The sequence below is a fragment of the Carcharhinus amblyrhynchos genome, unplaced genomic scaffold (assembly GCF_965287045.1).
Source record: "Carcharhinus amblyrhynchos unplaced genomic scaffold, sCarAmb.v2.hapA scaffold_39, whole genome shotgun sequence".
Taxonomy (NCBI): domain Eukaryota; kingdom Metazoa; phylum Chordata; class Chondrichthyes; order Carcharhiniformes; family Carcharhinidae; genus Carcharhinus; species Carcharhinus amblyrhynchos.
This window is the reverse complement of record NW_027649780.1, coordinates 7302857-7322497: the sequence shown is the minus strand read 5'-3', so window position 1 is coordinate 7322497 and position 19641 is coordinate 7302857. Positions and strand designations below refer to the sequence as shown.

The following is a 19641-nucleotide window of genomic DNA, read 5'->3' as shown; positions in this document are numbered from 1 at the left end:
TTCCTCCACTCCCAGTTTTCCCTCCCCCTTGGGCTGTGTTCAGATCTCCAGCTGTGTTTGCAGAATAAGAATAAATTCAATCATTTTCTCTCCTGCTCACTGCATCCCTGATGCCCCATCTACTCAATGCCCCTTCACTATGACAGTCACACCTGTACCCTGTTGTCTGGAAAACACTCGCCAGCTTCCTCTGTTAAGTGGTATCTGGTCACCTGAGTACTTTGGGCATGACACGAAAAGAGCCCCACCTTCCCGATCTGCCCTGACTTCCTATTTCATTGGTAGTCTCTTGGCTTTGAGGATGAATTGCCTAATCTGATTGTTAAATCCACCCATCTCCCTTGATTCCATAATCCTTAACACTCTCATCTCACAACCTTCTCACAATCTCAGTTTTTAAATTTTCTGTTGACTGAATCTGATCAGAATTCCAGATTTCTATTTTCCATGAAGTGATTCCTGATATTGCTGCCGAACACCCCAGTCTCAGTTAAACAAATAAACATTGCTGATTTGTATATTTAAATGTTGACATTTTAAAAAAAGCACAGTGGTTAGCACTGCTGTCTCATAGTGACAGGGACCCGGTTCAATTCTGGCCTTGGCTCTGTGTGGAGCTTGTACATTCTCCCCATGTCTGCGTGGGTTTCCTCTGGGTGCTCCGGCTTCTGCTCACAGTCTGAAAGCTGTGCCGTTCGGTGCATTGACCCAAACAGATGCTGGAGTGTGGCGACTCAGGGAATTTCATAGTAACTTCATTGCCGTGTTAATGTAAGCCTTATTTGTGATTAATAAATAAATTTTAACTTCAAAAACAAAAAAAAAGCACAATGGTTAGCACTGCTGTCTGACAGCGCCAGGGACCTGGGTTTGATTCCCAGCTTGGGTCACTATCTGTGTGGAGTTTGCACATTCTCCCTGTATCTGCGTGAGTTTCCTCCAGGTGCTCCAGTTTCCTCCCCAGTCCAAAGATCTGCAGGCTAGGTGGACTGGCTATGCTAAATTGACCTTAGTACCCTCAGGGTGATTAACAGGGTAGCTAGGTGAGGTTGCAGGGATAGGGCCTGAGTGGGATTGTTGTTCAGTATAGGCTCAATGGGCCAAATGGCCTGCTTCTGCACTGCAGGAATTCGATAATAATTGCAGTTAAAGACTGGAGAAGCTGGAAATGGGAAGTAAAAACAGGAAGTTCTGGAAATGGGAAGTAAAAACAGTAAGTTGTGGAAATCCTCAGCAGGTTTTGGCAGCTGCTGTGAAGAGAGAGAAACAGAGTTAACATTTGCAATGCCAGGGGATTGTTGTTGATGAGCTGAGTATTTGCAGCATTGTGCTGAGTTTTGAGAAACATTCTGAATGTGAATTTCTAGTTCTCACACAGATCTGGATGTCAATCTGATTTCACACCTTCCTCTGAACACTTTCCAAACTCACCTCCAGCTCATTGTCCACTCCTTCACTAAACACCCGGATGGACAATCACCACCACAACATGGCGGCGCCCGCCGGTTGCCCGGGTAACCGGGCCCAGGCAACCGGGCCCAGGCAACGGGGAGAAACCCCGCCCACTCACCCCCTCCCTTACCAAGATGGCCGTCCCCGCGCTCCGCTCCCTGAACAAAAGACACGCCTTCCTCTCCCAAGATGGCGGCGTTGACCTGGGTTCAAGCCAGGTCCCGGATGATCCTCTTCCTATTGGCCCGGGGCTGCCCGTCAATCACTCCCCGGCCCATTGTGAGCTGGAGCATGCGCAGTGTGACAGTGAATCTGGACTCAGGCGGGTGAGTGGAGGAGGTTCCAAACCCCCCCAATAAGACCCATTGGTTTTACTGTCAGTCTGCAGACAGGAGCTGGAGAACTGAACCCAGACAGAGGACAGGGAGGGAGAAAACTGGGAGTGGAGGAAAGAAATGGTGAGATGGGTTTGGATTTCAGACCAAGGAGGAGGGAGAGTGTGTGGGATGTGGATTTACAGATTTAGAACAAAGAACAATGCAGTGCAGGAACAGGCCCTTTGGCCCACCAAGCCTGTGCTGATTCCTAATTTAGATCCACTACTTATTGTCCCTCCGTGGTTCCTATCCCTCTGTTCACCTCCTGTTCACATATCTATCAAGATACGCCTTGAATGTTGCTAAAGTGTCTGCTTCCATCACCTCCATTGGCAGTACATTCCAGGCACCCACAACCCTCTGTGTGAAAAACTTTCCCCATCTCATCTTGAACCTGTGCCCTCTCATAGTCGACCCTCCCGCCCTGGGAAAGAACCTCTGACTATCCATCCTATCTATAACATAAGAACATAAGAAATAGGAGCAGGAGTAGGCCATCTAGCCCTTCGAGCCTGCCCCGCCATTCAATAAGATCATGGCTGATCTGTCGTGGCTCAGTTCCACTTTCCCGCCCTCTCCCCATAACCCTTAATCCCCTCTCTTATCAAGAACCCATCAACCTGCTTCTTAAAAATATTTAGCGAGGCAGCCTCCACCACTTCAACGGGCAGAGAATTCCAGAGATTCACCACCCTTTGAGTGAAGAAGTTCCTCCTCAACTCCGTTCTAAACCGCCTCCCCTTTATCTTGAGGCTGTGCCCCCTAGTCCTACTGTCTTTTTTGAGCGGGAAGAGTCTCTCCACCTCTATCCTATCCATCCCATTCATCATCTTATACGTCTCAATGAGATCTCCCCTCATTCTTCTAAACTCTAACGAGTACAAGCCTAGTTTATTCAGCCTCTCCTCATAGCTCAATCCCCTCAACTCCGGTATCAGCCTAGTAAACCTCCTTTGCACTCCCTCCAGGACCAAAATATCCTTGCGTAAGTACGGCGCCCAAAACTGCACACAGTACTCCAGCTGCGGCCTCACCAATGCCCTATACAGCTGCAGCAAGACCTCCCTACTTTTATATTCAATCCCCCTCGCTATGAAGGCCAGCATCCCATTCGCCTTCCTGACCACCTGCTGCACCTGCAAGCTGGGTTTTTGCGACTCATGCACAAGGACCCCGAGGTCCCTCTGCACCGTCGCCTGCTGCAGTTTTTCGCCACGTAAGTAATAGTCCTTCCTACCATTCTTCCTACCAAAGTGGACCACCTCACACTTGCCAACATTAAATTCCATTTGCCATTTCCTGGCCCATTCGCCCAGCCTATCTAGATCCTTCTGCAGACTCTCCACACCCTCCGCACAATTTGCCTTTCCCCCAATCTTGGTGTCATCAGCAAATTTCGACACCCTGCACTCGGTTCCCTCCTCCAGATCATCTATATAAATGGTAAATAGCTGAGGCCCCAGCACCGACCCCTGGGGCACCCCACTAGTCACCAACCGCCAATCCGAATAGCACCCATTGACCCCCACTCTCTGCCTCCTATTTGACAACCAATCCTCTATCCACGCTAACACCCTACCCCCAACTCCATGTCCCCTGACCTTCTGCAATAACCTCTTGTGAGGTACCTTGTCAAACGCCTTCTGAAAATCCAGAAAGACCACATCCACCGGCTCTCCTCTATCCACTGCCCTAGACACATCCTCATAATTTTGTAGACTTCTATCAGGTCACCCTGATAGAAAACAATCCGGGTTTATCCAACCTCTTATCGTACCTTAAACCCTCTAGACCGGGCAACATCTGGTAAACCTTCTTTATACTCTCTCCAAAGCACCCACGTCCTCTTGGTAGTGTGGTGACCATAACTGCATGAAATACTCTAAATGTGGCCTAACTAAAGTTTTATACAGCTGTAACACTTCTTGCCAACTTTTATACTTGATGTTCTGGCCAATGAAGGCAAGCAAGAGAGGAAAAAATGTTCCAGAGAAACTAAAATTGTTCAGAATTTTTATCCTGGACTGACTGATGACTTTTGTAAACTGTTTTACAGAATATTGGAAAGGAGGAATTACAGACAGAAACAGATATCACATCGAGATCTGACAGAGTCACTCGATTCATCAGGGTCTGAATATCATTGGCCTTTGAATGTGGAAGGAGAAATGTTTGTTCTGTCTGTGAGAAAAGATTTCAGACATCAATGTGACTGGAAAAGCACTGAGACACACAAATACCTGAGTGAGAGTATTTCTGTGAACTGACTATGGAAAAAGCTTTAACCAGATACACAGCCTGAAAGAACACCACACCATTCACAGCAAGGAGAAACCATTCACAAGTTCTGTGTGTGGATGAGGATTCAACTGCGTGTCCAACCTGGAGAGACACAAGGACACCGGCACCATGGAGAAACTGTGGAAATGTGGGGATTGTGGGAAAGGATACAGTTACCCTTCTGAACTGGAAATGCATCGACGCGCTCACACTGGGGAGAGGCCATTCACCTGCTCCACCTGTGGGAAGGGATTCACTCAGTCATCCAGCCTGCTGACACACCAGTATGTTCACACTGATCAGACACCTTTCAAATGTCCTGACTGTGAGAAGGCATTTAAAAGCAAAAAGTATCTGCTGAGGCACCAACATATTCACAGTGAGGAGAAGCCATTCACCTGCCCCTTGTGTGGGAAGGGATTCACTGCTACATCCAACCTGCAGAAACACCAGCGAGTTCACACTGACAAGAGACCCTTTAAATGTCCAGACTGCAGGAAGTGCTTTAAAACCTCCAGTGAAGTGACGTGTCATCAACGTGTTCACACTGACGAGAGACCATTCAGATGCTCTCACTGTGGGACTGGCTTCAGGCGATCATCTGAACTCACTGTACACCAGCGAATTCACACTGGAGAGAGACCATACACCTGCTCTGTGTGTGGGAAGAACTTCATTCAGTCATACCACCTGCTGAAACACCAGCAAATTCATTCCAATATAAAACCTTTTAAATGTTTTGACTGTGAGCAGAGCTTTAAAAGCAGCAAAAATCTCGTGATGCACCAACGAGTTCACACTGGGGAGAGACCGTTCACCTGCTGTGTGTGTGGGAAGGGATTCACTCAGTCATACAACCTGTTGAAACATCAGCGGATTCACCCTGATATAAAACATTATAAATATTTTGATTATGAGCAGAATATTAAAAGTAGCAATGACCTAATGATACACCAGCAAGTTCACACTGGAGAGAGACTGTTCACCTGTTCCAAGTGTGCGAATGTATTCACTGACTTACAGCAAATGCTCAGACACCAGCAATTTCATGAATGTATGCAGGGGTTGGATTCAACTGCTTTTACTGCTGTTAATCACATTGAGGACTGAATGTGTGGGTTAATCCTGAGGTGTGTAAGAAATGTGTCCCAGCCACTCTCTTCCATGGATCACAGCTCCTTATCTGGGTGGAGAAAACAGGTCCATTCTGGGTTTGTCACCCGGCAAGTTGCTGTGGAAGCTTTCTTCATAAGGAGAGAGGGAAGGACAGAGAGCCCTGTTCTGTTAATTTTCAAGGAATTTTTTTACATTTTATGAATATTATTAAATAGTGATGATTGTTTACAAGCATGCTCTGAAATCAGATCGATATAGAACTGTGAGCTGTTCCTGACCACAAGTGACTATTCCCAGTCTGAAAATGTCTCTGATCTGAAGTTTCCAAATGTTTTTGTGGCATTTCTGAGTTTTCAGATGAAAAGCGCTGACAATAACAGTTGGTATTTATCCAGTAACAGGTTAAAAAGTACCAAGACCCTTCACAGACAGTAAGAAGCTGGATTGAAAAGGTAAGGAGGCAAATTTAGTGAGGGATTTCCATCCTTTAGGACCTCAGCAGGTGAAAGTATAAGTGGAGTGAAGCCAGTTGGGGGAGCTGAAGGAGGTCAGGACATGTTATTTTGTTGTCTCCTGGGATGTGGGCATCACTGGAAAGGCCAGAACTTATTACCCATCCCTTATTGTCCTTGAACTGAGTGGCTTGCTCGGCCCTAGACTCAACCACATTGCTGTGAGTCCAGAGTCACATGTGGCCAGACCAGATAAGGATGGCAGATTTCCTTCTCTAAAGGACATTAGTAAAGTTTTACAACAATTGATGATAACTAACGTGGACATCATTACTGAGACTAGCTTTAGAATTCCAGATTCATTAATGAAATTGGGGATTTGAACCCATGTCCCCAGAGCATTCGGCTGGACTTCTAGAAGACTATTCCAGAAGTGGACATGGTTAAGAGCTTCATGTTTTGAAGTGTCCAGATAACCAACAACCTGTCCTGGTCCCTCCACACTAACACTGCTTTGATCTTCTCAATTTTAACTGGAGGAAATTTCTACTCATTCAGTGCTGAATGTGGGAGAAGCAGTTTGATAATTTAGTACCAGTGTATGAATGGAGAGGGATGGAGATGAGGTAGAGCTGTGTGTTGTCAGTATACATGGGAAATTTCACATGGTGCTTTTGAATGATGTCACTTAATGGCAGTATGTGGATGAGAAATAGGAGGGACCACAGATAGATCCTTGGGGAACATCAAATTCAGGGGCCTTGGAGAGGAAAAGGAAGCTGGAGAGGAGGTAAAAGATTGTTTTTTCAGAATGTGTGGTGACAGTGGATTTAAAGGTGAGAAGGATTAGGACAAGTAAACAGTATCAATTAATATAGAGAAGGCAAATGGTCAGCAGCTTAGTGTGAATAGGGTCAATAGAACATAAGGGTCTTGGGGGTTGTGGGGTGGGGTGGGGTCATGCACAAGCTGAGTTCTGACGGGGCATAAGAGAGAGATGGGAGGGAAACTGGAGAAAAATGTGAGTTCCAGACTTAGTTAAGGATAGTTTGGCCCGGTGGGCTCGTGGAAGGAAGGGAAGCAGCAGAGGCAGCTGACCAGACTGTCTCCATGTTAGTGCCAAAAAGTTCCATGAGCCTCTCACACTTGTTGTTGGTGAGCATGGATGAGACAGGGGAGAGAATTTCAAAAGGAACAAACTGTAACAGCTGTTAAAAAAGATTCAGCACAGTGTATTTTACACAAACTATTTTCTTAAGCAAAAAATATTAGCCCCTGTAACTGGGCTGGAGTTTGAAAAAGAACAGAAAAAGACTCCAATGAATTCAATGACTGAAGTTACTCACAAAGTTGCTGATGTCTCAGCAGGTGGAATGACTGAGTGAATCCCTTTCCACATTCGGAGCAGGTGAACAGTCTTTTCTTGGTTTGAATTTGCTGGTGTACAGTGAGTTCAGATGATCGCCTGAAGCCAGTCCCACAGCTGGAGCACCTGAACGGTCTCTCATCAGTGTGAATTCGCTGATGGAACATCAGATCTCAACGTCTTTTATAACATTTACCACAGTCCACATATTGGAAAAGTCTCTCCTCAGTGCGAACACATTGATGGGACATCAGATTCTCAAAACCTTTAAAGCACTTAAGCATTTAAATGGTCTCTTGTTGTGAACTCGCTGGTGTCTCAACATCTTGGATGAATCAGTGAATCCTTTCCCACACTTGGGGCAGGTGAACGGTTTTCCAAAGCGTGGACTCGCTGGTGCTTCAACAGGTTGGATAAATCATTGAATCCTTTCCCACACACATTATAACTGATTGGCCTCTCCCCAGTGTCTCCGCAGGCTGGATAAATCACTGAATCCCTTCGCACACTTAGAACAAGTGAAAGGTTTCTCCCCAGTGTGACTGTGTTGATGAGTTTCTAGCTGAGATGTGCAACAAAATGACTCCTCACAATCCCTGCGTTTCCATGGTTTCTTCGTGTGAACACATTTATGTTGCCACAAGCCTGATGATCGATTGAAGCCTCATCTACACACAGAGCAGGTGTATGGTTTCTCCCCACTCTGAATGGTGCTTTTTCCTTCCATGTTCAAGACTCAATGATATTCAGTTCCAATAATTTGGGCAAACTTATCAGATCCTGGTGTGATGTTTGGTTTCCTGTTCCCCAAATACAAAACTTCCCCTTTTAAGGCGCTATAAAACTGATTTAAAACAGAAAGAAAATGAGTGAGAGAGAACCCAGAAAAACACAAAGGCAGGTTTTAAAATTGAGCTGAATGAATCAGGTAATTTGTGGGGCCGGCACTAGGAAAGAGCGACTATGAAAGTTGCCTCCTTCTGCTCTGTAGGAATTCTATGAGACTCGGATGTTCCCGTGAGGGAATAGGTTCTGGAGAACAGTATTTGCTTCCTTTTCGTTCTTGCGCTGTCACTGCTCTGTCTGATCAATAAGACATTGGGACTCAGAGGGATGATGTAGTTTGGTGGACAGGTTGTCTCCATCCTGAACAATGGGGAACTCAGGAGCAGCATTGTGTACTATCTACAAGATGCACTCCAGAAATTCATCTTAGCACCTTCCAAACTCACAACCACTTCCATCTAAAAGGACAAGGGCAGCAGAGACATGGGAACACCACCAACTGCAAGCTCCACTCTAAACCACTCACCATCCTGACTTGGAAATATATTGCATTCCTTCACAGTCGCAAGGTCAAAATCTTGGAATTCCCTCCCTACCAGCAGCACGGAGGTACCTACACCATATGGACTGCAGTGGTTCAGATCCCAACAAACATGGTGTCTGCGCCTGTGATACCAGCCGCACATGCGAACTGATGAACATTACTACTGACAGAACAGCATCAGTCAGAATCCAACACTTGTAATCACTTGTGAACTCGCTGATGCCAATCCAGCAGGAGAAAAACCCTCTGACCCTCCCACTTCACCAACTGTCAGAATGAACATGGTTCTGTCCTGGGTGTGATTAACAGCAGAATCCAACACTTGTAATCACTTGTGAACTTGCTGGTGTGATCGCATGTTCGATAACTGAGTGAATCCCTTCCCACAATCAGAGCAGGTGAATGGCCTCTCCCCAGTGTGAACTCGCTGGTGTCTCCTCAGGTCAGATGAATCACTGAATCGCTTCCTGCATTGGGAGCAGATGAACGGCCTCAGCCCAGCATGAACTCGCTCATGTTTCCTGAGGTCAGATGAATGGCTGAATTGCTTCTCACATTCAGAACAAGAGAATGGCTTCTCCCCAGTGTGGACTCGTATGTGCGTCCGCAGGATGGATGAATTACTGAATTCCTTCCCACACACTGAGCAAGTGAATGGTCGCTCCCCAGTGTGAATTCGCTGGTGTGACTGTAGGTGGGATAACTGGGTGAATCCCTTCTCACAATTAGGACAGACAAATGGTCTCTCTCCAGTGTGAATTCGCTGGTGTGTCTGTAAGATGGATGGGTTACTGAATCCCTTCCCACAAACAGGGCAGATGAATGGCTTTTCCCCTGTGTGACAACGTCGATGAATTTCCAGGTGAGACGGGCAACGAAAACATTTCCCACAATCTCCACATTTCCATGGTTTCTCCATGGTGTCGATGTCCTTGTGTCTCTCCAAGTTTGACAATCAGTTGAAGCCTCGTTCACACATACAACCCATGTGCAGTCTCTCCCTGCTGTAAATGATGTGATGTTTCTTCAGCCAATGTAACTGATTAAAACGCCTTTCACAGTCACTGCATTGTACACTCTCACTCAGGTGTCTTTCTCTGTACTATTCCAGTCACACTGATATTAAAATCTCTCACAGCAGACAAAAAGGACAAACATTTCCCCTTTTAACTGAAGGTTGATGATATTCATCTCCCGATGAATGGAATGACTCTGTCAGATCCTGATGTGCTGTCTACTTTGAGAGTTCTGTCTGCGATATTGCCTCTCCTAATATATTGTAAAAGAATTTACAAACGTTATCAGAGACAGTACAGGGTAGAAATTCAGAACAGAATTTTAATTGCTAAGGAACATTCATTCTTCTCTCATTTATTGAAAGCTGTAAATATCTGGACCACATCCTCTCTATTCACATTCTGCTGTATTCAATACATACCCAATAACACTATGATCTATAATTATACAGTACTCTAACACATGATTAGAGATACACAGAGCTGTTAGGGAGTATTTTATTTCAATAGTGTTGCTGACCTGAAACACTCTGCCTACTAGCTTGTTTGAAGCAGAAGAGGTGGATAATTTCAGAATTAAATTGAAGGGGCTCTTCAAGGAAATAAACGTGTAGGGGAAATGGGGATGTAGAGAAGATATGGGAGTGACTAGATTGTCCTACAGAGTGTTAGCATGAGCCCAAGTTACTGAATGGACATTTTCTGTCATAATGACTCTGACTGGAAATGCATATTGTAGCTACAGTAGGATAATACAAGATTAGAAATAATTCCTGTATTTTATTACAAATAAAGATCTAATCTGTACCATATTACAAGACTAGACATCTCTGGCCTGTCTTAATTTACTGTCCCTTTAAAAGTCAGCCAACTCCTGGAGAAACTATCTCTTTAATTGTGAACATTAGGAAAGAGATCACCCTTTTACCCAGACAAATAAATGTGTCAAACTGAGGGAGCGAAAGAATGTCAATGTCTTTGATAGAGAGACACCTGGGCCAAACTTCCCAGAGTCTGCAGCCTCCCTGGATTCACTTCCTTTCCTTTCAGTTGCTGCAAGTCCCCAATTTCCCCCAGAATGAGAAAAGAAATGGAAAGAAAGAGAAAAGAAAGTGTTTTACTCACAAATGAAGGCAGGAGGTTTTAGTCTGTTGTGGACCTCAATCTGAGTGTCACAAAGACCTGATTGGCTGGAGGACCAGAGTCCTTCCGGTCCTCCAACTTTTCCCATTGGTCAACACCCCAGCACGAAGGTCAGGAGGCGGGCTAACCCGCACATGAGCAGCCTCCCCTCGCCCTTGGACATGCGCATTCCCGGGCCGGGGGGGAGGGGGAGAGCACCGAGCGGCTTCTCGCCCTGGCCGGAGCCGCCAGCCGCTTGTCTGGAAACGTTGGCTCGAGGCGGGGCAAGGGGAGGGGAACAATGGGTGGGGGCGGGGCTCCCGGGTCTGCGCGCCTGCGCACCGAAACTCCATGATGTAATCGCAGAAGAGACTGATTCTTATTGAGCGATTCAGACAGGCTCCATTGTCGACGTCACAATACGGAAGTTTAATTGATTCAGATTCAGATTCAGACTCCCTCCTCTGTGCAACATCTGGGAGGAAATCAATGTCTCCCCCTTTCCATTTCTTTCCTCATTCTGGGGGAAATTGGGGACTTGCAGCAACTGAAGGGTAAGGAAGTGAATCCAGGGAGGTTGCAGACTCTGGAAAGGTTGGCTCAGGTTTCTCTCTCTCTCTTAAAGGCATTGGCATCCTTTGTAGTGTTCCACAAGGACTAGAAATGACTGGTCTGAATTTCCATCTTGTTCTGACAGTGATGACTTTTGTAAATTCTTTTTACAGGAAATTAGAAGGAGACGATTTGCTGACAGAAATGTCAAGATCAAACAATCACTCAATTCATGGGAACTGAATGTCATCGGTTTTGAATCTGGAACAAGAAACTTTTTGAATTGGGTGAACTATTTGGTGTGAACAGAAAAGCATCGAGTCATGTGCAACCCAAGTGACAGTGTTCCAGTGCACATTTTGTGAAAACTGCAGGAGAGACAGAAAGACACTCAGATCATGGAAAAACCATGGCAATGTGGCGACTGTGAAAAGTCATTCCGTTCCCCATCGGTGCTGGAAATTCATCGACGCATTCACACTGGGGAGAGGCCATTCACCTGCTCCAATTGTGGGAAAGGGTTCACTCGGTTATCGATCTTGCTGACACACCAGCGGGTTCACACAGGGGAGAGGCCATTCACCTGCTCTGATTGTGGGAAGGGATTCACTCAGTCATCACACTTGCTGATACACCAGCGAGTTCACAATGGAGAGAAGCCATTCACTTGCCCCGTGTGTGAGAAGGGATTCAGCGATTCATCCACCCTGCAGACACACCAGAGAGTTCACACTGGGGAGAGGCCATTCATCTGCTCCATGTGTGGTAAAGGATTTGCTCAGTCATCCAACCTGTATTCACACCAGCGAGTTCACACCGGCGAAAGACCATTCCCCTGCTCTGTGTGTGGGAAGGGATTCAGTAACTCCGCCAACCTGCTGAGACACCAGCAACTTCACACTGGGGAGGCTTCCTTCACCTGCTTTGAGTGTGGTAAAGGATTCAGTGATTCATCTAATCTGTTTTCACACCAGCGAACGCACACTGGGGAGAGGCCATTCACCTGCTTTCTGTGTGGGAAGGGATTTAGTCAGGCATCCAGCCTGCAGACACACCAGCGAGTTCACACCGGGGAGAGGCCGTTCACCTGCTCAGTGTGCGGCAAGGGATTCAGTGATTCGTCCAACCTGATTTCACACCAGCGAGTTCACACTGGGGAGAGGCCATTTAACTGCTTTGTGTGTCAGAAGGGATTCAGTCGATTATCCAACCTGCTGACACACCAGCGACTTCACACTGGGGAGCGACCATTTACCTGCACTGAATGTGGAAGGGGATTCACACGATCATCCCACCTGCTGAGACACCAGCGAGTTCATAAGCGATTACAAGCATTGGATTCTGCTGTTAATCACACCCAGGACTGAACCACGTCCATTCTGACAGTTGGTAAAGTGGGAGGGTCGGAGGGTTTCTTTCTGCTGGACTGGCCAGTCTCGTGACTTTGTTTCCAGTGGGCTGTTGCTCTTTGAGCCTGAGAGAGCACATTTCCACTGAAATGATCCACAAAAACTTGTGAAGAATGTTTATTTTATCCTAGATCATAAATAGTGTCTCCCTACCACCACAAGTAGATCTAAGATAAATCATTTTATCTCTGTTCCAGTAAGTCTACAGCACAGGGCCAGGTCAGTCAGCTGAATTGGTTTGTGTCAGTATTTATGTTCCACATGAGCCTCCACCCTCTTCATCTCCCCTCATCAGCATATCCTTCTATTCCTTTCTCCCTCATGTATGTATCTCGCTTCCCCTTCAGTGTATTCATGCAGTTCACCTCAACCACTCGCTGTGGTAGTGAGTTCCACATTCTCACCGCCCGCTGGGTAAAGAGGTTTCTCATTAAATCCCTATTAGATAATTAAATCTCTGAAAATGTACTCTGCATTTATAACAAAAAGAATGAATTGTCAGCGTGGGTAGAGATAAATATTTGTGTCCTGACAGACATTGGAGAGATTTGGTTGAAAGGTGACCAAGGCTGGGATCTAAATATTGAAGGGTATTTGACATAACAGAATGGCAGGAAGCTCAGAAAAGTGACAGGATCTCTCCCATTAATTAACAATGACATCAGTTCAGTTCAGAAAGACCATCTTAGTCTGAAAGATCAGGATGAAGAATCAGTTTGGGTCGAGATAAGAAATAGAAAAGATATGAGGTCTCTTGTGGGAGTAGTTAATGGCCCTTACCTAAGTTACACTGAATTGATTCATTTATATTGAACATGAAATTATCATAGTATATTTATTTATTAGTGTCACAAACTGGCTTTCAGAATATTCACAAAATCTTATTCATATCATCTACTGTTGAGATTTTCCAAATGACTTCTGAACCACTTATTCACGACTCCCCTAATCTCTTATGTTTCCAGTGTTTTAAGTAATATTCCAAGTCAATTGTATCAAAATCTGTGTAAGATCAGTAAAAACCTGTATCGTAAATGTATTTTTATCCACAGCATTTGTCATTTCCTCCACAAATTCCATCAGTGATAATGAGAGACTGACTTGATCTGACTATTACACACTGAGTTACATTGAGTAATGGAATTATCAGATCATTTAGCAAATAACTTTTCTTGTCTTTGAAAAATGAGAAAAATGAAGATGTTCTCCTGTAATTAGCATATTCATGATTGTCACCAGCTTTATACCATGGAGTAACTTTGTCTATTTTCATTTTGCAAGGAAATAGCCCAGTTTGAAAAAACTGGTTGCAAATATAAGTCAATGATTTTACTCCACAATCAATAATCTGCTTAATGATTGACATTTCAGTATTGTTTGAATTGGTAGTCTTTTATTTTTATAGTATTTAACAATATCAATGATCTCCTTTCCGTCAACACTCCTAAAACATGGCATGGGATGAACCAGTGGATCACTTTGTCTTGGAACTTTTAACATCCTTGTCCATGAATTCTGTTTAAAAGAAAGCCCGGCTACTGTATGAAATATCAGCACCATGACAGGAGGAGATAAGAAAGACAGACACATTGATCTTTTCATTAACACCTCTGAGAGTTAAGAATGTGTGACATGGTTTTGGGATACCGGTGTGAGTGTGCAGATGTGATTTATTGTATGGGAAAAATAGCAAGCCTAAATTCGTGATGAGATGGAGTGAAGAGTGGGTCCCAAACACACACAGCTACTTGAGACACAGCAGGAAATGAAATGGTTAATGTGGCCAGAGGATTGAGACCCAACAATGGGACAAAATCAAGGTATTGACACACACTCCAGAGAGAAACTGAGTTCAAATCAAACGGAATCCAATTAAACACAAAGTGAGGAAAATTGAAGTAAAATAGATAATATAGCTTGGGACAATTCAATTCTTAGGAGAAATAATACTGATTACAAAGTGTCAACAAGTTGGATGAGTGTAGACAGAGCTGGGGAATCTTTTATATCCATGCTTGATCTGTTGCTTAAAGCATCTGTCCTTATGTACGAGTAACCTAGAACTCACAGCGCTCCTTCAGGAGTAGAAAGAATCGAGTAGATATTACCCCCATGCAGGACCAGAACAGAACAGGAAAATAACGGAGTGAAATTGAGTGAGGGGTCAGAGAGAAAGTTCTCTCAAGCTGTAGACTGTAAGAATCCTGGGGGATCCCCTACTTAGGTTTTTTTGCTAATTAGTGAACAATAAATTAAATTCTCTGACTGGCTGTGCATTGATTTTGAATTTGATTATTACACTACTCCTGTTTTTATTCCTGTTGTGATTTTACTCTGGGTAAGGATGGTGGTATGATGGGAAATTGTGGTTTGGGTCTTCACTGACCAAATGTTTTATTGATCTGAAAGGTGTAAAAGGGGCCAATCTTCAGCAGGAATCTCTCAGAGCTGAGAACAGACCACTTGTATGACCAAGGGAGAGAGGAAGCTGCGCATGTGCGGGGGGGGCCCACCCCTGACCTTCTGAGCGATTGACCAATGGAAAGAATTGGAGGACCGGAAGGAGCTGGTCCTCCAGCCAATGAGAGCGCGGGCTTTGTGTGAACGCATGTTGAGCTTCAGACAGACTCAAACTTCCTCCTGTCTCCAACATCTGTGAGCAAAACACTTTCTTTTCTCCCTCTTTCCATTTCTTTTCTCATTCTGGGGAAACTGGGGACTTGCAGCAACTGAAGGGAAAGGAAGTGAATCCAGTCTGTATATTCCACACATTGCTAGTCCAGTCAGATAGACAGATATCTGTCTGCCAGCCTGCATGGAGATTTTCAGCTCTCTGTGTCCAGGATAGGAAGCAGTGAGCATGGATCTGTCAATCAGCCTCAATCAGCACCTTCAGGAGAATTGGGAGAGTGAATATTAGATACAGCAGAGTGAGAATAGAGGGAGAGTGTGTGGGATAGAGATTTATAGCTTTGGGGGAATGATGTATATCTTGAAAAAAGGTTTTTAAAATCATGCTGCTTATAGATTGAGTGATGTCACTACAGGGTGGAGCTAAGCAGTGGCAGTCAGGTGATGGGGCTTTCAGTTTTGTTTGTGGCAATAAGGTGATCGGGGTTTGTTCCTTCAGGTTTTTAGTTTCATTTTGGAAAGCAATTTAGCAGCAAGCTAAGAAGCAGTCTCTTTGCCTGTTTTTTCTCTTTGTTTGGTTCTGCCTTAAAGAATCTGGGTTGTAGGGAAACAGATTCGACCACAATCACTTCTAAGTTTCTTCCCAAGGGATTTTCAGCATTCAACCCAGGAGGCTGGATACATGTAACAAGTGGGCATTAATCTATGCTGTAGTGTGCTTATTAGGAGGATTTTGTGTGTTGTATGTTGGCTTTTGTTCAAACACTTTAGAGATATCCCTTAAGATTATATCGTGGTTGTTGTGTTTCTTGTTTGCGATTATTAAAAGTCCTTGCTAATTGTCTTGCTATGCATGTCAACAATATTCTTAATTAAACTTTGTTTTTGATAAAAGCTCCTCAAGGGTCAGTTGAATCACACCTGAAGTGAAACCTCTCATGTTCATCCTAGCCAAATTCAACATAAAATGTTACAGGTCAGGTGAGCTTCATAGAACACCTTGAAGTATCTGACCTGACTCTTACAATGAAAAAAGAATTCTCCATTGAAACTAAAATTGTCTGTTCTAAATTTCTCTCCTGCACCAACAATGATGATTTTCATAAATTCCTTTTACAGGATATCAGAGGGTGAGGATTTACAGATAGAAATCTCAAACCAAACATCACCTAAAGATCTGACAGTCACTCAATTCACTGGGACGTGTATATAATCGACCTTTGAACCTAGAAGTAGAAAACTTCTCTGTTCTGTCTGCTTCAAAAGATTTTAAACATCATTGTGACAAGAAAAGCACCGAGACGCACACACACCGGAGTGAGAGTGTTCCAGTGCACTGTGTGTGGAGAGAGTTTTAACCAGGAGAGTCACAAGGACACCTGCACCATGGAGAAACCATGGAAATGTGGGGACTGTGGGAAGGGATTCTGGTTTCCATCTGAGCTGGAAACTCATCGACGCAGTCACACTGGAGAGAAACCATTCACCTGCTCTGTGTGTGGGAAGGGATTCACTCAGTTACCTGGCCTGCTGAGTCACAATCTCACTCACACCAATGAGAGACCCTTTAAATGCTCTGATTGTGGGAGTGGCTTCAAAAACTCACAGGATCTGATGTCCCACCAGCGCATTCACACTGAGGAGAGACCGTTCAGCTGCTCTCACTGCACAAAGAGATTTAAATGGTCATCCAGCCTGCAGAGACACCAGCGAGTTCACACTGGGGAGAGGCCATTCACCTGCTCTGTGTGTGGGAAGGGATTCACTCAGTTATCTGACCTGTGGACACACCAGCGGATTCACACTGGAGAGAGGCCGTTCACTTGCTCTGACTGTGGGAAAGGATTCACTCACTCAACCATTCTGCAGAGACACCAGCGAGTTCACACCGGGGAGAAACCATTCACCTGCTCTCAGTGTGGGAAGGGATTCACTACTTCATCCAACCTGCTGAGTCACAATCTCACTCACAGCAATGAGAGACCCTTTAAATGCTCTGACTGCGGGAGCGGCTTCAAAAGTGCTGCGGATTTGATGTCCCACCAGCGAGTTCACACTGAGGAGAGACCCTTCAGCTGCTCTCACTGCACAAAGAGATTTAAATGGTCGTCCAGCCTGAGGACACACCAGCGAGTTCACACTGGGGAGAGGCCGTTCACCTGCTCTGTGTGTGGGAAGGGATTCACTCAGTTCTCCGACCTGCAGACACACCAGCGGGTTCACACTGGGGAGAGGCCGTACAACTGCTCTGTGTGTGGAAAGGGATTCAGTCAGTTATCCAACCTGCAGACACACCAGCGAGTTCACACTGGGGAGAAGCCGTTCACTTGCTCTGACTGTGGGAAAGGATTCACTCACTCAACCATTCTGCGGAGACACCTGCGAGTTCACACCGGGGAGAGACCATTCACCTGCTCTGACTGTGGGAAAGGATTCACTCAGTTAGGCAGCCTGCAGAGACACCAGCGAATTCACACTGGGGAGAGGCCGTTCATCTGCAGTGTGTGTGACAAGGGATTCAGAAATTCCAATGCCCTGAAGAGACACCAGCAAGTTCACACGGGGAAGAGAGCATTCACCTGCTCTCAGTGTGGGAAGCAATTCAGTACATCATCCAACCTGCGGACACACCAGCGAGTTCATACTGGGGAGAGGCCGTTCACCTGCTCTGTATGCAGAAAAGGATTCCCTCAGTTATCCAACCTGCAGAGACACCAGCGAGTTCACAAGAGAAAGGAAAAAAACTCCTAGTAGGTTAGAGAAGATTTTAAACCATTAGGCATTTAAGGCACTGATTGAACTACCAGCACTGAGTTAAATGACTCTAAATCAGATTTGTAAGTTACACATGCGAATGCGGTAAGTGATTAAAACAAGTGATTATGATTTAAATGCGTATTTTATTATTTTAAACATATTTACTGTATTGTTAAAGTGATTGTGCGCTTTAGCCAAGAGCAAGTTGCGCAAAGGCCTGATGGTACAGGGACTTTCAGAAAGAACCACATTCTTAGGAATCAATGAAACCTCAGAATGCGCAAGTTCTTACCAACGGGAATTGTGAGCAGTAAGGTTCTCAGGGCTCCTTATGAACAGAGTTATTCTCTATCTAGATAAGACATGAGAACATACATTAGTCTGATGTGGCCAGTGACATGAAGAAAATGGTGCAAAAATTAACTTTGACCTTAACATCTGAGGTTGCTAAGCAGTAGAGGAAGTTGAGTCACTGATACGGGGAGGAAACATCCAGATTCAATGAATAACCATCATGTCAGAGGGTATAATGCAACAATCTAAAGTATGTGACAGATGTTATTATGATTTAAGTATATTCAAGATTGATTCAAAGCTAATGACAGGTGGGAGAATTTGATAAGAAAAATGTATAATTGATTTATTCTAAACTGTATTGGTTGAAGTTTATTGGAGATGTCAGTCTGCTTTACCTCTGGAGAGGCCTCAGACTCTTTGATAATCTCTTCCCGCGCTTAGCTGGTCAAATAAAAGGTACGTCTTTAAATTGGGAAAATGGCTTTCGTGAGTATTTGTATACGCTGAAGTTTCGGCGATGCCCGGCCACCTCGTAAACCCCACTAACGGAGGATTGGAGGGTTTCTTTCTGTTGGACTGGCCTGTCATGTGACTTTGCTTCCAGTGGGCTGATGCTCTTTGAGCCTGGGAGAGCACATTCCCACTGAAATGATCCACAAAAGCTGATGAAGGACATTTATTTTATCCTGGACTGTAAACAGTGTTTTTCCTACTCCTGCAGCTAGATTTAAAATAAATGCAGAAAGAATTGGAAAATTGCAGCAGGCTTGACAGAATCTGTGGAGAGAGAAACAGAATTAATATTTTGCTATTATTCAAAATTATGAGAGTGACTGATATAATAATTGGTTGGACACCCATTTCCCACTGAGTTCTCCAGCACCTTCCTGTCTCTGTATTACTGCAATGCCCAGGGCAGTTTTCCAACTGGGGCGCAGGCCTCGTTATTCTCGGCTAAATTCAGCCCTCAGCTCCGTCACCTGGCTGTCATTGACACGAGCAACAGAGAGACAGAAAGGTGCACCAGGGTCAAATTGAAAGTCGAAACTCAGGGCTTTAAATGAATTATTAGGATCTCTGAAATGATCAATAATTTAAAGAAATGAAATTAAACCCATTGAGTAAATGAAAGAATCACAAGACAGAACTTTATGTTTTATGAATTTTACTCTGACAAACTGGAAGCAACAATGAGTAAACACTTTTTGTAGAAACCTAAGCTGTAAAATTGAACTTTGCCCTTTTACTCTTAACGCACTCAAATATCCCACTCAAGGGTTATGTTTTACTCTGCCTTGGAATGTTGATGCTCAATTCTCCAAGAGTGAGTCCGACAAGGTGACTTTTCACTCCCCAAGAGTGTATTTCCACTGTTTTCCTTTTCCAGTCTGGCAACCTTTAGTCCCAGAACTGAATTACACAGTGATGGTTTTAACACAAGCAAGGTGAATCTTCCAGCCTTGTTTCACAATTCTCAGGAAATT

At 44.7% G+C, this 19641-nt stretch overlaps 2 protein-coding genes across 3 annotated transcripts in view; both read left to right on the top strand.

Moving 5' to 3' along the window:
- Positions 1-4218: 4218 nt before the first annotated feature.
- LOC145335558 (uncharacterized) overlaps positions 4219-19641 on the top strand; it is a 35650-nt gene continuing 20227 nt past the window's right edge. The window contains exons 1-3 of one of the 2 annotated variants that reach the window (XM_080181363.1): positions 10900-11105; positions 11237-12225; positions 17170-17605. In XM_080181363.1, the coding sequence (XP_080037489.1) occupies positions 11462-12225; positions 17170-17605 (1200 nt within the window). In that variant the 5' untranslated portion in view covers positions 10900-11105; positions 11237-11461. Of the gene's footprint in view, positions 4976-10899; positions 11106-11236; positions 12594-17169; positions 17606-19641 lie in introns of those variants that run through there. The other variant, XM_080181364.1, reaches the window with a different exon arrangement.
- The window catches only part of LOC145363729 (uncharacterized), a 356716-nt gene continuing 351118 nt past the window's right edge, over positions 14044-19641 (top strand). Inside the window, exons 1-2 of the mRNA XM_080218969.1 lie at positions 14044-14292; positions 14882-15127. The gene's annotated coding sequence lies outside the window, so the exon portion shown is untranslated. The remainder of the gene's footprint in view (positions 14293-14881; positions 15128-19641) is intronic.